The following is a 14144-nucleotide window of genomic DNA, read 5'->3' on the forward strand; positions in this document are numbered from 1 at the left end:
GCTGAGGCCTGAGAGAAAGGCCTCCTAGAGTGGTTCTTGCAGTCTGGCTCTCTGCTGCCCCCACTTGTCTAGAACCAAGACTGACAGCAGCTGCATGAGTGTCCCCTATGCCCTGATGGCAATCCAGTTCTTGGAAGAGAGCTCTTGGGATCACCTTCCCTCCAGCTTGCCTAACTTGAATTTGTTTTTAGTTTTTTAAAAATTATTATTTTAAAGTAATCTCTACACCTAATGTGGGGCTCGAACTTACAGCCTTAAGATCAAGAGTTGGAGGCTCTACAACTGAGCAGCCAGGCACTTCTAGCCTGAAATTTTTTTTTAAACTTTATTTATTTATTTAGAGAGACAGAGAGAGAGAGAAGCAGAGATACAGGCAGAGGGAGAAGCAGGCTCCACGCAAAGAGCCTGACGTGGGACTCGATCAAGGGTCTCCAGGATCATGCCCTGGGCTGCAGGTGGCACTAAACCGCTGCGCCACCAGGGCTGCCCAAGCCTGAAATTTTTAATGAGGGAAGAATATAGTAATGTGACAGCTGTTCATTGTCATCTTGATCATGTCTCTTGATCTCTGATTCATATGAGATCTGGCATTGCTTACGTCTCTTGACTCTTTCCTGTGTGACTTCTTGGTCTTTCTTTGAAAAGTCCTTTGCAGTTACTGTGCAAATTAATGCTTTTCAATGTGTTGAATATGTTATATTTTCCTTTGCCAATTTTGCTTCTGTGTATCCAACTTACCTAAAGAGAGTTGCATGAGGACAGGGCCTGGGCAGGACCTGTACAACCTTCCTGGTTCTCTTACTTGGAAGATCTTGGAACAGCACTCAGAGAACATTGCCGTCAATCAGGAAAGAAGCTGTTGGCCATGTCTTCTCAACCAGGATGAGGCCTCAGAATTATGTTGACGAAGGAGTGTGTTTTTTAAAATCTGAAAAGATTTTCTAGTTTTATTGAGAAATTGACATACATCACTGTCTAAGTTTAAGGCATACAGCATGACGGTTTGATTTACTTATATTGTGAAGTGGTTACCACAGTAAGCTGCACTGTATTCTTTTTTTTTTTTTTTTTTTATGACAGTCACAGAGAGAGAGAGAGAGGCAGAGACACAGGCAGAGGGAGAAGCAGGCTCCATGCACCGGGAGCCTGACGTGGGATTCGATCCCGGGTCTCCAGGATCGCGCCCTGGGCCAAAGACCGGCGCTAAACCACTGCGCCACCCAGGGATCCTGCTGCACTGTATTCTGTATCCATCATCTCATATAGCTACAATAAAATGAAAATTAGAAAACTCTTCTCAAACTGTCACATTGTCAACTATACTATAAAGATAAAAACAAAACAAAACAAAACACACTTTGTCTTTGTGATGAGAACTCTTAAGATCCTCTCTCTTAAAAAAAAAAAAATCCTCTCTCTTAACAACTTTCCTGGATATCATACAGCAGTGTTAGCTGCAGGCGTTATGTTGTACATTATATGCCTAGTACTTAATTGGAAGTTTGTACCTTTTGACCATCTTTCTCTAATTCCCCCTCCCAATACCTCTGGTAACCATAAATTTGGTTTCTTTTTCTAGGAGCTTTGCTTTTTTATTAGCTTCCATGTATAAGTGAGATCATACCGTATTTGTTTTCTCTGACTTATTTTATTTAGCAGAATGCCTTCAAGGTCCATCCGTGTTTTTTGCAGATGGTAGGATTTCCTTACTTTTTATGGCTGAATAATATAGAGCCTTTTTGAAAATACATATTCCTAAGCCCTGCCTCTAGAGACTCGGGGTAGAATCTAAGATTCTGTGTTTCTTAAGCTCTCCAGATGATTTTTTTTAAAGATTTTATTTATGAGAGACACAGAGAGAGGCAGAGGCATAGGCGTGGGGAGAAGCAGGCACCCCGTTGGGAGCCCGATGTAGGACTCAATCCCAGGACCCCGGGATCGCGCCTTGAGCCAAAGGCAGATGCTCAACCACTGAGCCACCCAGGTGTCCCATCTCCAGATGATTCTGATGTTTGCCTGGCAAAAGGTTTACTGTGTTCTTCATAGACATGCATGCAGACCCATTCATTCATTCATTTATCAAATATATGTATACCACAGTATACCAGGCAAGGGGCTTCTGGTGCTGGGGTGCCAGTGTAGGAAAGGAAGGACACATACATGAACATGGACTTGTCCATGCCATGGTGATGCAAAGGTCTGTAGCACAGGTAATTAGTATGAGCAATGTGGTTATTTTTCCAGAAGAGTTTGTGTTTTCCTCTCTGCAGATCCTCAGCACTCTTGTTAAAGGGATACGCAGACCTGTGACCTGCAAGATTCGCATCCTGCCATCAGTAAGGATGATATGTTACATTTCAAGGTCCACTTTCTCTTGGGATGTTGATTTGGGGGGGGGTGGATGATTCTCGAAGAGCTGAATTAGGTTTGGAGGAGAAAGCAGGGCTGAGCCCACTTTGGGAGCTGGCAGTTGTTTCCTGGGTAGCTTCAGTAACCACCCTGGGCTGTCCTCTTCCTCAGCTGGAAGATACCTTGAGCCTTGTGAAGCGGATAGAGAGGACTGGCATCGCTGCCGTCACAGTTCATGGGAGGTGAGTAGTTGCCTGTCTAGTGACTGACTTGCAGAGAGGTCCTCAGGCATCACCAGACCCCAGGTGACAGCCAACTTTTCTACATATGCAGCCTGACTCTGCCTAGCTCTTTAACATCCTTTAAGTCCTGAGGGCAGTCACACCCTTTACAGGCTGGCATTCCTTGTTTCATTCCCTGAGCACCTAACTGGGTAGACACTGCCCTGAGTTTAAAGACACAGACAGAAGGAGAGGAAGACTGAGTTTAAAGATGCAAGAGGAAAGAGAAACGCCCATACCCTCAGGATGTGTAAATGGTTGAGATTGAGTGATAGGTTCAGAATTGTACCTTGCAGCCAGGAAGTGGTGGAATTAGAACTCTGACTCTGAATCTCATTTTCTTTCCATTACGTTGAGCAATGGCTTCTCCCTTGAATGATCCCAGGCAGATGGCTGTTCTTTTAAAGGCACCATCTCTTTTGTCTGCCCTTCTTGGATTTCCAGCTGTCACAATGACTGCTTGAAACCGCCCTTGTATCTGTAGCTAACGTGCTCTCTTCTGGGAGCTGTGGTGTTGCTGACGGCTACTTTTGGTTTCCCAGTCAGGGAAACTTTTGCTTCCTGTGTCTAGATGTGCTTTTGTACATCCCAGGTCCTGTGTCTAGATGTGCTTTTGTACATCCCAGGTCCACAACCTTTGGCTAGAATGACCTCTCTTCTCTGAGTGTTGTTCCTATCGGGTTCAGGGGTCTTGTAGGAACAGTCCACATTTTGCTGGTTGTGTCTATTACAGCATTTCAGAGAAGTGAATCCGTAACTCCAACACGTAAGAGAAAAGCAGAGCTGTGTGGGTCAAAGCCAGTAGGGGGCAGTAAAAGGCCGCACACATGTACACACATGTTCCTCCTGGTCGCAGCAGGCTGTAGGCTCCTGGTTTGGGCTCCCAGCTCTGCTGCTTGTTGGCTGTGTATCCTTGGACAAATCACTTAACCTCTCTGAGCACCACATTCCCCATTTGGAAATTAAGATAATTTCTGCTTTATAGAGTTGTCTTGAGGCTTTTATGAGGTTGTGAATATTTAACCTTGGCACAATGCCTAGCATATGGTATTCTCTGAATAAACACAGCTATTCCTTTTTGCCAGTAGTTGGAAACACCAGGAAGACAGATTTGGGGGAGTTTGAAAAGGGGCCTTCTGGCCATCAAAGCTGTTGAGGATGGACTAGACTGGCTGCTGGGGGTGTGAAGAGGTGGAGGTGGAGGAGGCTTGAGGTAGTGTGGTTCCTGACCCTTTTGTTGAGGAGTGTACCAGAAGGGATGTGCCCAGGCAAGACCTGTGCAAGGGTTGTCTTGTTGACCATCTCTTTTGCTCGTTCCTGGGCACGACTTAGATCAGTACTCATTTTGTATCCCTAAGACTCACTCATACACAAGAACTTCTTGCAATTGACCTTGGAAGGAGGGGCCCCGGGTTGTTGTCCTGCCTCCCCAGGGCACATTGTGACAGCCATGATCTGTGGCCCATCCTGGCTGCTGGGTCTGCCCTGTGCCAGGTGCCTCTCCCCAGGATCAGCTGCCCAACTTGGCCTCAGCATAGGCAGCTGTGTGGGAGTGGCCAGACTGAGGGCAGCAGCTGTTCCCAGTCTCGTGGGGAGGGCAGGACCGGGACAGTAGGGGCAGCATGCTTATAGCACTGTCCCTCATCTCTAGCAGAGGTGAAGGGAAGCCAGGGAAAGGCACTGTGACCTTGGGAGCCAGGCCACCCACACCAGCCATCTGCAGCCATGCCTTACCTGCAGGCCTGCAAGAGCTGGACTTGCTTTCCCAACAGGGGCTTATGCTGCTTTTGCCCCTTTAAACAGAGGTCATGGAGAGACATCCTTTGCAGCCCAGAACACTGTGCTTCATGGCCACATGACTTTGCTGAGTTTCAGCAGGGAGGACAGTAGGGTTTGGCTAAAGGTAAACATGTTCGAACTGTGACATAGCCTCAGCCCTTGGCCCCATCTTTTTATCTCCAAGGAAGCGGGAGGAACGACCTCAGCACCCTGTCAGCTGTGAAGCCATTAAAGCCATTGCTGAAACCCTCTCCATTCCTGTCATAGCCAAGTAAGCCTCTCTTGTTTATCATTTACTGTTTTATGCTCTACTTCACTCGGAGAGACTTGAGGTAGCCTACAAAAAAGGACTGAGATAGCATTAAAAAATGACCTAAGGGAAAAGGAAAAAAGGGTGGGACAAAAAAATGAGGTTGGGCATGAGGCTGAAAAGTACCTGTTGAGTCCCCTAGCCTATGGTGAGTGGCTGGGGTTGGTGTGCAGCAGGCAGGGCATTCTGATGGATGGGTTGAGGTAAGGAGTGTTCAGGGAACAGGGAGAGTGAGAAGGTGGCCACTGAAGGAGGCCCAGGGGAAAGTGATGTCACACCCAGAGTTAGGTGTGCAGGGTGGAGGGTGAGTAGTCACAAGCCAGAGTGTACAGAGATATGGCTCAGGGGGCATAAGGCAGGTTGCAATCCAAAGCATTCTGGGCAGCTATCGGACCAGGAACTGAAATGGGTAGTTGTGAGGTATCAATGACTAGCCCAGAGGCTTAGTAGTAAGACAGTGTCCAGTTGTCATTGGGGAGCTGGCTGTGTGGACCAGTCGGGAGTCCAGTGTAGCCTTGCAGCTTAGGATGCACAGAGCCTGATGGCAGGATGGGAACAGAGAGGTTCCAAAGTCCCGAAGCCCTGATGAAAGGCATACCTGACTGGTGGGAAGGAGGGAGGGAAGTAAAGTCGAGGGTGTTAGCCAGGCCTGGTTGTCCCTAGGCCAAGAAGTTGTAGGAGTGGCTTAGAGAGGGTAGGGCTACTCAAGAGCTTGGATTCCATTGCTGCTGCTGCCACCTGAGGGTCTTCCTCATAATACTTATAACGCTGTCTCTGGATTGAGATTGTCATCCAACTCCTAATGGAACAGATGCAAACAGAGCGGTTTCCAAGGAGGCCCTTGGGGCCTCAGAGTGGCAGGAAGGGAAATTGCAACCAAACTGGGCCTCCTTTCTTCATCTCTACTGTGTCTGGGGTTTTTGACCTACCCATTAGTCAGTATATAGGTGCCCCAGGCTAAGGGTTTTCCTGTGATCCCAGCATCTACTTACAGACCCATGTCTTCAGATTTGGGCTGGCTTTAGCCACTGTTTAGGATGAGGAGGAAGGAAAGTAAAAATCTGGGACATGGTAAGTGCAAGGCCTGGTTCCAGGCTTTTTTACTGTGTTATTTTATTTGGTGTTCCTGACCCCTTAGCGGGGTGTGTATTATGACCTCCAGGCTCTCAAAGTGCTCATAGCTAAAGGATTTGGCCCAAACCACACAATTAATAAGTAGCAGTTCTGGGAGTTGTCATTTTCTGAAACTGCTGGTATGAGGGTGGGGACACCCCTTACTCCCCTATTGCCTTTCAGTGGAGGATCTCATGACCACATCCAAAAGTATTTGGACATAGAGGACTTTCGACAAGCTACAGCAGCCTCTTCAGTGATGGTTGCCCGAGCCGCCATGTGGAACCCATCCATCTTTCTCAAGGAGGGTTTGCGACCCCTGGAGGAAGTCATGCAGAAGTACATCCGATATGTACGTCTATGCGCTTTTTTCAAAAGAAACATTCTTACTGTCTGCCACATTCCTGCAAAAAGTGCTTTGGGTGAGCCCCCAGCCCCCAGCAGCCCTGTTGTTCCTCTCCTTTTTTTTCTTTTTTCTTTATTTTTTTTTAGTTCTTGTAACGTAGCATTGGGTTTCCCTGACTGCAACGTGAAGAGAGTGTGCAGGGGAGGCGTGCCCCTATCATTACCTCCTTCTAAAGCTTTCTAGGTGTGAGGGTCATAGTAAGGACCCCCGGATTCAGGATGCCACCAGGGCTCAAACATGTGATATCTTTCTCTTTCTCTCTCATTACCCCCCCCAACATATACATGTATGCACATTGACAGTGGGATCTGTGTCAGGAAGACATTCATGCCAATGGGTTGGCACTTGAGCAGCCATAGCCAGGAGGAGCCATTGTAACTGTTGTTGAGGACAGATTATCTCTGTAGAGACTTCTCTCTGGTCATGAGTCAGAATCACTTCTAAAACTCTTTTCTTGCTAATTCCCAGAAACCTTTAACCCTTGACTTAGGGACTAGCCTGACTTTAACCCTCTAATTAGGGACTGGCCTTTTCCTCTCACTGAGAATTTGATGGTAGTGCCAAAGGCATTTCCCTCTATAGGAACTTTCTGACCAGTTCATCTGCCCTGTGCATTAGGCACAATCCTGGAATTCTATGACTCTGATTAGCTGTACATGTCTGTAGGCAGAGATATTGGACTTCTAATTCTTCAGTGCATTGGGTCTGAGCAGATAGTCCAGCCCTCATCTTCTTCAATCCTGGAGCTCACACCTTCCTGGGAAAGTCAAGAGCTTCTTAGATCCTCACACTGCCCATGCCCTCTTCAGTTGTGGCTGCCTGCCATGGCATGTGGGTATCCCCAAGACTGTGCAAGCTGGGGGTGGGGAAGCCCTGAGGCTTCTGTCCAAAAATGGGCGGTTTCTGCCCTAGAGCCTCCCCTGCTTGATGCTACAGCCCTCATCTCCTGGGTTCCTGGTGTCCTGTTGGGCAAGTTGGTGACCACCAAGGCTCCCCAGTACTCTGGGTCAGCCAGAGACAAGGAGGGCTTACTTTAGCCCAGGCCACCTGTGCTAGCTCTTGCAGCTGGCTGGTATGTCTGTAGCAGAGAAGATACGCTCAGTGCTGCTCCCTGGGTAAAAGGTGATATTATCATTCCTACTCAGTCTATCCTTTGGCAGCTCCTCAAGAGCTGTTGTCCTGGAGGAAGGGAGTGGCTTTCAAGTATAGGCAGGGCTGCTTCTGGACCAGCCAGGTGCCTTCTGTCCCAGACAAACTCAGTCAAGGCCTTGCCACTAGCTGGGGCTTACCAACATATCTCTGTTTTGTCCTCAGCATGTCAGGGCACCTTCCCAGGCACTGAAGATATAGGCCCAGTTGAAGATATTAGAAGAGTGTAGGCGGCAAGGGCTGGGATGGTGTTCTACAGGGCCAGGGCCCTCTTTTTTTTTTTTTAATTTTTATTTATTTACGATAGTCACAGAGAGACAGAGAAACAGAGAGGGAGGCAGAGACACAGGCAGATGGAGAAGCAGGCTCCATGCATCGGGAGCCCGACGTGGGATTCGATCCTGCGTCTCCAGGATCGCGCCCCGGGCCAAAGGCAGGCGCTAAACCGCTGCGCCACCCAGGGATCCCTTGCACTCTTTTTTTTTAAAGATTTGTTTTTATTTATTTATGATAGACATAGAGAGAGAGAGAGGCAGAGACACAGGCAGAGGGAGAAGCAGGCTCCATGCTGGGAGCCCGATGCGGGACTTGATCCTGGGACTCCAGGATTGCGCCCTGGGCCAAAGGCAGGTGCGAAACCACTGAGCCACCCCGGGATCCCGGGCCAGGGCACTCTTTACCCACTGCTTTTCTGTCTGCCCCAGCCAGGCGGGCTTCTAGTGTGTATCCCTGTGTAGCCAGCCTGCCTCCCTAAGCCTGCATTTGTCAGGAGTCATGGTAACAGCTGCACCACACGCTTGTGAGGTTTGTGAAGCTCAATGAGGTGACAAGTCATATGGGAATATGACTGGTGGATTGTGCTGTGCTTTCCCATGCAAGCATATATTGGAGACCGGTCATTTAAGATGTGGGAAAGGAAGGTATTCACTGTGTATAGAAATAGAAGAATCTTGCCCCTGTCCTGGTGCTGCTCCTGCCACATCAGAATTTGACTTGTTCCCCCTCCCTGCCCTGGAAGGGCAGCAGGTCCTCTGTAGTGGCCTGTGGTGGCTGCAGCAGGAGGGGCTCCCTACACACCTAGACTTCCTTCAGGCTGTCTAGTCAAGTGTGCTACTAATCCTGATCTCGGCTATGACTCTTGAGCTTTGTACTGCTAACTAGAGAAGTAGATGGTCAAGATGGAAGTGGCTTTTCTCAGGGGCTCATATTACCTCAGCTGCAAGCACACCTCTCATGCCCCCTTAAAGCCCCTTTCTCTGCCATCAGGACATAGCCTGGGCAGCAAGTGGGCTCATGCTGGTTCTTCCCTCAGGCTGTACAGTATGAAAACCACTACACCAACACCAAGTACTGCTTGTGCCAGATGCTGCGAGAACAGTTGGAATCACCCCAGGGAAGGTTGCTCCATGCCGCCCAGTCTTCCCAGGAAATTTGGTGAGAGGGGCAATGGCTGTCCTTCATTCCTTGCAGACGTTGCCCGGACTTGACTATGAGCTCTAAGCTGACTATCAGGGACCAGGGATACAGCTTCTGGAAATGGATATACAGGAGTGGGATGGTGGTACAGTTTCACCTCCCAGAATACGATACTTAACAAAGCTTTGGAGCTTTCCATCCCTGGACTTATCTCATAGCAGAATTTTGGGAACTGGAGTGCCAGTGGGATGGAGGAATGTGGGGGCTGGGCTTGGGAATTCCTGGGGAGCAAAGAACTTTCACGGTAACAGATCTGTCACACATCAGGCCATCAAGATTCAATGGTCAGGAGAGTTGGGGTTGTAGTATTAAGCCCCTGGCCTGAGCCTGCTCCCACAACCCATTACTATGCAGTCTGGAAGGCTACCCTACCCACTGGTCCTCTACATTTGGTATAGCTCCAATTCAGGTGGTTGACTTTGGGGCCCCTCACAGCCTGGCCTACTACCTGTCCCTGTGGCTCCCTATTTGTCCATATCCCCAGCTCCATTCTTGTGCTCATACTGGGTCTTCTGCCTGAATGCTCTTTCCTCCTTGCTGTTTCCTCCTCCTCAAAGAAACTTTCCTAAACCACACTTGAGCCCACACACCCATCCTCATGAGTATTCTTCAGGGAGTTGCCAGAACTCTCTCCCTAACCCCAGGCTTGTGCTATTGGTGCTGGCCCTACCCAATAGAGCCTAACCAGCTTGACTCGGGTGTCTTGTGAACTCAAGGGAAAGAATGTAACTCTGTAGTTCTGGGTGGTACCTCAGTTTAGGCTAGGTCTAACTGCTTGTGTGCTTGTGGCTAGGGCAGGAAGTGGGGAACCACTTAGTGGTCGTGGCCTCTGTCTCTTCCTCCCTTGGGCCCACATGAGGATGAGGCTGTGTAAAACCCAGGTGCTTGTTCAGTGTAGGTCAGTTCACTTACTGTTGGCTGGGGACACTTGCTTGTATTTTCTTCTTTGGAAGAGAGGCTGGGCTTAGGTGGTAGAGGTGACCTTTCACTCAGCCTACTCTCTAGTGTCCACCCTCAGAGGCTCACATTCACTTTTTGCCAGTCCAGGCTGATCCCAGGGGTAGGTAGTGGCACCTTCTGATGGCTAGGTTTTGGTGGTGTTTGCGTGCGTGTGCATGTGTGTGTTGGGGTGAAGGGGGGAGGGCAGAGGGCATATCTCATTGGTGAGTCCCTGGACTCTTGCAGTAGTTTCCTGGATGCTGGCTCCACTAAGGGGTCTTCTCTGCTCTGCTTGTCCTTTCATAGTGAGGCCTTTGGCCTTGGTGCCTTCTACGAGGAGACGACACTAGAGCTAAATGCCCGGCGGGCTGAGCTCTTGGCTAGGACCCCAGAGGCTGCACGGGAGCCTGTTGAAGATACCTCAGGTGTCATTAAGATGGCTGTCAAGTTTGACCGGTAGGTCTCCAGTTGGGCCAGAGCCACTGCCCTCAACTGGCAGTGTACATGGTTGGCTTCTGTACATGGTTAATGCTAAGTTTAGGGACCCCAAGTCTTCTTGATTGGGATACTTATTCTTATTTTTCAGCATCTCCAAGAAGGCACTTTGAGGAAGACGGTCCCTGAAAGCCCAGGCAGCACTGTCAGGGATGTGCATGTTGTCCCAGGATGACAAAACTTCACCTTTTCTTAGATCCACCTCATCCCACAACTCAGGGTGGGAGGGCTTGTCTCCTGTTCCTGAAAGTCTGTGCATTTTTCCTGGTCCCAAACAGCTAGGTGCCTCCAAGGCATTGGGACCTTTGCCCTCATCTGGCTATGCAACCTCTGCCCATACCCACTGGCCCATACCAGCCCTGTGGTACCCTCTCTAGTCAGAAGTAGCCCATGATGATTATTGCTTCAGAATGTGACTCAGCTTTGAGGGAGGTCCTTATCCTTGTCTTCTGCCATCTGGGATCTGAGCCTTTCCCAGGTCCCCAGGCCCATACCAGGAGCCAGTCTTGTCTAGCAAGGGCTTGGGAGGAGAGGACTATGGGCACAGCTGTAGGGCAGTCTGGGGAGAGCTTCTGGTGGGAAGTTGGATTATAGAGCCTTCTACCCTGTCACCCTGTCACAATCCAACTCTGACTATGAATTAAGAGTACACTGAGTTCAAGGCAGAAACATCATCCTAATACTCAGGGGACAAAATAAGGGTGGATACTGAGCTAGATCTGAGACCATCATGCAGCCACCCGTGTTCCCAACCCCCACTCACTCCCTTCTGTCTTGTCTTGAGAGGCAAACTGAACTTTGTTTCCTTTTTTTTTTTTTTTAAGTAGGTGCCACAGTGAGTGAGGAGCCCAATGGGGGCCTTGAACTCCCAACCCTGAGATCAAGACATGAACTGAGATTGAGTCAGACACTTAACTAACTGAGCCACGAAAGAGCCCCTGTACTTTCATTTCTGGCTGTGGAAGGCTGTTTTCTAGGCTAGAGTTCAGAGTGTTGGGAGTTCACTTCATATCCCAATTCCCTAAGCATGCTGAAGCCCATCTTCCCATTAGGTAGAATCCAGGCCACACACGACTGGTGGGACAGAAATGGGAGCTCAGGGGAATAAGTACAGGAGTTCTAAGACAACAGCCTGGTGGTGATGGTAGGTGAACCTTACTCCTTCCCCTCCTTGCCCCAGGAGAGCATACTCACCCCAGATCACCCCCAAGATGTGCCTGCTGGAATGGTGCCGGAAGGAGAAGTTGGCGCAGCCTGTGTATGACACGGTGAGTTCCTAGCTGTGGCCTGCCCCACATTCAGTTCTATAGTGCTCCCACTGTTGGTGCCATCACCCCCAACACACCCATAGTTCGTACCCTGAATTCCAGACTGCTTGACTGCAGCCTGGCTTTGCCCTCCAGGGGCATGCAGTGGTTGCTGGTGGCCGGACCAGTTGCTGATATGATAGTCCCTTCCCTGTGACAGTGGGCTCGTTGTCTAATTCTGGCCACTTTCATAAACTGAACTTGAGACCTATGTAAGGGGCCACTGGGGCCAGTCTCTGCCAGTGGTGTTTCTTAAATAAGAGTGACTGCTCTGGAAAGGACTAGTTGGCTCACTTAGGAAGGATGCTCAAACCTAAGAGTTAGGCAGGCATGTTTTTGGACCAGGCTTCAGCCAATGGGGCACAGAATTGGGCCCCAGACTTGAGGCTCCTTGGTGGAAACTTTAAAACAGTCTTGCTTCACCTTCTTTGGTCTCTATGACCATGTGTTATTAAGGCTGCTCTGTCTCTTCTAGATTGGCCTTCAATCTCTGATCTCCAAGCTCACACCTTTCAGAACTTGTGTCCTCCTCTTCCAGAGTGACTTTTCCAGAATGAATCTGACCTCTGCCTCCTTGTCAAGTCCTCATCCTCTCCCCAGTGCCTTTTGGATCAAGTCCTAGCACCTCAGCACAGAGCACAAAGCTCCCTTCTTGCCTTTCTGCTTCATGTCTCATCCATTCAGCTCTTTGTCCAGCCCTATCACCTGGTTGCTCTGCCAAGTGTACCTTTTCTGCCCCATCCTTGTCTCCTCTCACCCCTTTGCCATCTGGTAATTCCCTCTCATTTTTGGTGACCTGGCCCATCCAGATGTCAGTAGGATCCAGATCCATAGTCACATGCAGCTCAGGGCTCTGATGGCCCTTTGCTTAGGTACATGATTGAACTCCTGACACACTGGAATGTCATTGCTTGTTTATGTCTCTGCCTTTCTTCCTTGGCAGATGCACCAGGCACTTCTGCTGAGGAGGAGCATGTGATATGGGTAGCTTTCATTTATCATATGTGGAAAGTACTTCCCTTTTTCTGTCTTCCACGTGGTCCCTGCAGGTGAGCCCCAGAGCTCATTTCTTTTGCCCCCAAGGAGCCATCCCTGTTTCCTTTGCTCTCTTTGCACCAGGTTCAGCGCCCCCTGGATCGCCTCTTCTGCTCTGTTGTGACTGTTGCTGAGCAAAAGTACCAGTCCACCTTGTGGTGAGTTTCCTCATCAGTGGGTTTGGGGCTTGGGATGAGGGGCCTGGCTGAGGAGGGTTTGGGGAGGATGGCATACCTGGCTAGTGGCATCCTGGGCAATGACCCCTTGCCTCAGTTTTGTCAGAATCTTTGGCAAGGGTGTATAAAGTCAGTCCTTCCCTGCTTCCAGTCCTGCAACCAGCCCGCCTGCCTACCTGCCTTATTGCCCCATGCCTTGTCTGCCCAGGGACAAGTCTAAGAAGTTGGCGGAGCAGGCTGCGGCCATCGTCTGTTTGCGGAGCCGCGGCCTCCCTGAGGGTCGGCTGGGTGAAGAGAACCCCTCCTGGCACAAGCGCAAGCGGGAGGCCCCTGACCAAGACCCTGGGGGTCCTGGAGCTCAGGAGCAAGCAGTGCCTGGGGAGCTGTGCAAGAAGCTCTTTGTGGCCTTGGGAAGTGGTGAAGAGAGCCCTCTGGAAGGCTGGTGACCATTGTCCCTATCTTGGTCACTCACTTCAGAAGCCTGGCCATAAGATGTCTGTGGGTATGAACCAGATGCCACTGGACAATTCTCTGTTCCTGACAGGAGTTAGGAGGTCCTTACCTGGGCCATCAGCCTGCAGCACTGGCTAAAGGGTGCCTAAGGTGTATACCTCCTTTGGTGGGTTTGAGGAGCAAGGCCAAGTTCCCAGTGCCTCAGTATTTTCTTTGAAAACGGGAGCTTTTCATGTGGCACCCCCTCAACCTGACATTGCTACAGTGCAATAAAGATACCCCCACCCTTACCCATGGCTGGCTGCTCTAGCCCTGGGCATCTTCACACACATACTCATGGCCTGGCATATTTTTTTTTACTCCCACCCTTTATGCACAGCTGGAGCTTCCTAAAAATACCCCTACCCATCCTTCCTCTGGGTGGAAGTGGGGGATGAGGTATCACTTTAACGCTCGCGGGACGTGGGCTGAGCCAGGAAGGCCCAAGAAGCCCATTCTACTGATGGCAAACCTGAGGTACTGCCTATCAGTTGACTTTCATGATGAGAGGTATTATAGAATCTGGGGAACAATTAGGGTATCTGGTGCTCCAGTAAGGGACCATCTCAGGTGAGGGGGGGGTGGTTCCTGGGCTTGACCCCCAGCTGGCTGGAGCTCAGACCTGATGAAGTGTCTGCTCCAGATGGGTAACATTGAGCCTGTGTGTTGCTGATGCCAGCAGCTTGGGGCCCTGACAATTGCCCACCCACTCCACTGCCTGCCACCAGCCCCCACTATCCCTTGAGCCGGAAGGAAGTGGCAGATTCTCTTTAATTTCCTCTTGGCAGTGAGAAGCAAACAAACGGCTACCACATCTCCTGGGGCCTCCCCCTCTTA

At 49.9% G+C, this 14144-nt stretch overlaps 1 protein-coding gene across 7 annotated transcripts in view; it reads left to right on the plus strand.

Annotated features, from left to right (window-relative positions):
- DUS2 (dihydrouridine synthase 2) overlaps nucleotides 1–13601 on the plus strand; it is a 50329-nt gene extending 36728 nt beyond the window's left edge. For all 7 annotated transcript variants that reach the window (XM_055306342.1, XM_055306343.1, XM_055306341.1 and 4 more), the window contains 9 exons: nucleotides 2271–2336; nucleotides 2521–2591; nucleotides 4594–4680; nucleotides 6016–6184; nucleotides 8700–8821; nucleotides 10109–10258; nucleotides 11478–11565; nucleotides 12724–12797; nucleotides 13024–13601. In XM_055306342.1, coding sequence (XP_055162317.1) covers nucleotides 2271–2336; nucleotides 2521–2591; nucleotides 4594–4680; nucleotides 6016–6184; nucleotides 8700–8821; nucleotides 10109–10258; nucleotides 11478–11565; nucleotides 12724–12797; nucleotides 13024–13261 — 1065 coding nt within the window. In that variant the 3' untranslated portion in view covers nucleotides 13262–13601. The remainder of the gene's footprint in view (nucleotides 1–2270; nucleotides 2337–2520; nucleotides 2592–4593; nucleotides 4681–6015; nucleotides 6185–8699; nucleotides 8822–10108; nucleotides 10259–11477; nucleotides 11566–12723; nucleotides 12798–13023) is intronic.
- Nucleotides 13602–14144: the final 543 nt, after the last annotated feature.

The sequence above is a fragment of the Nyctereutes procyonoides genome, unplaced genomic scaffold, assembly GCF_905146905.1.
Source record: "Nyctereutes procyonoides isolate TBG_1078 unplaced genomic scaffold, NYPRO_anot_genome, whole genome shotgun sequence".
Lineage (NCBI taxonomy): Eukaryota > Metazoa > Chordata > Mammalia > Carnivora > Canidae > Nyctereutes > Nyctereutes procyonoides.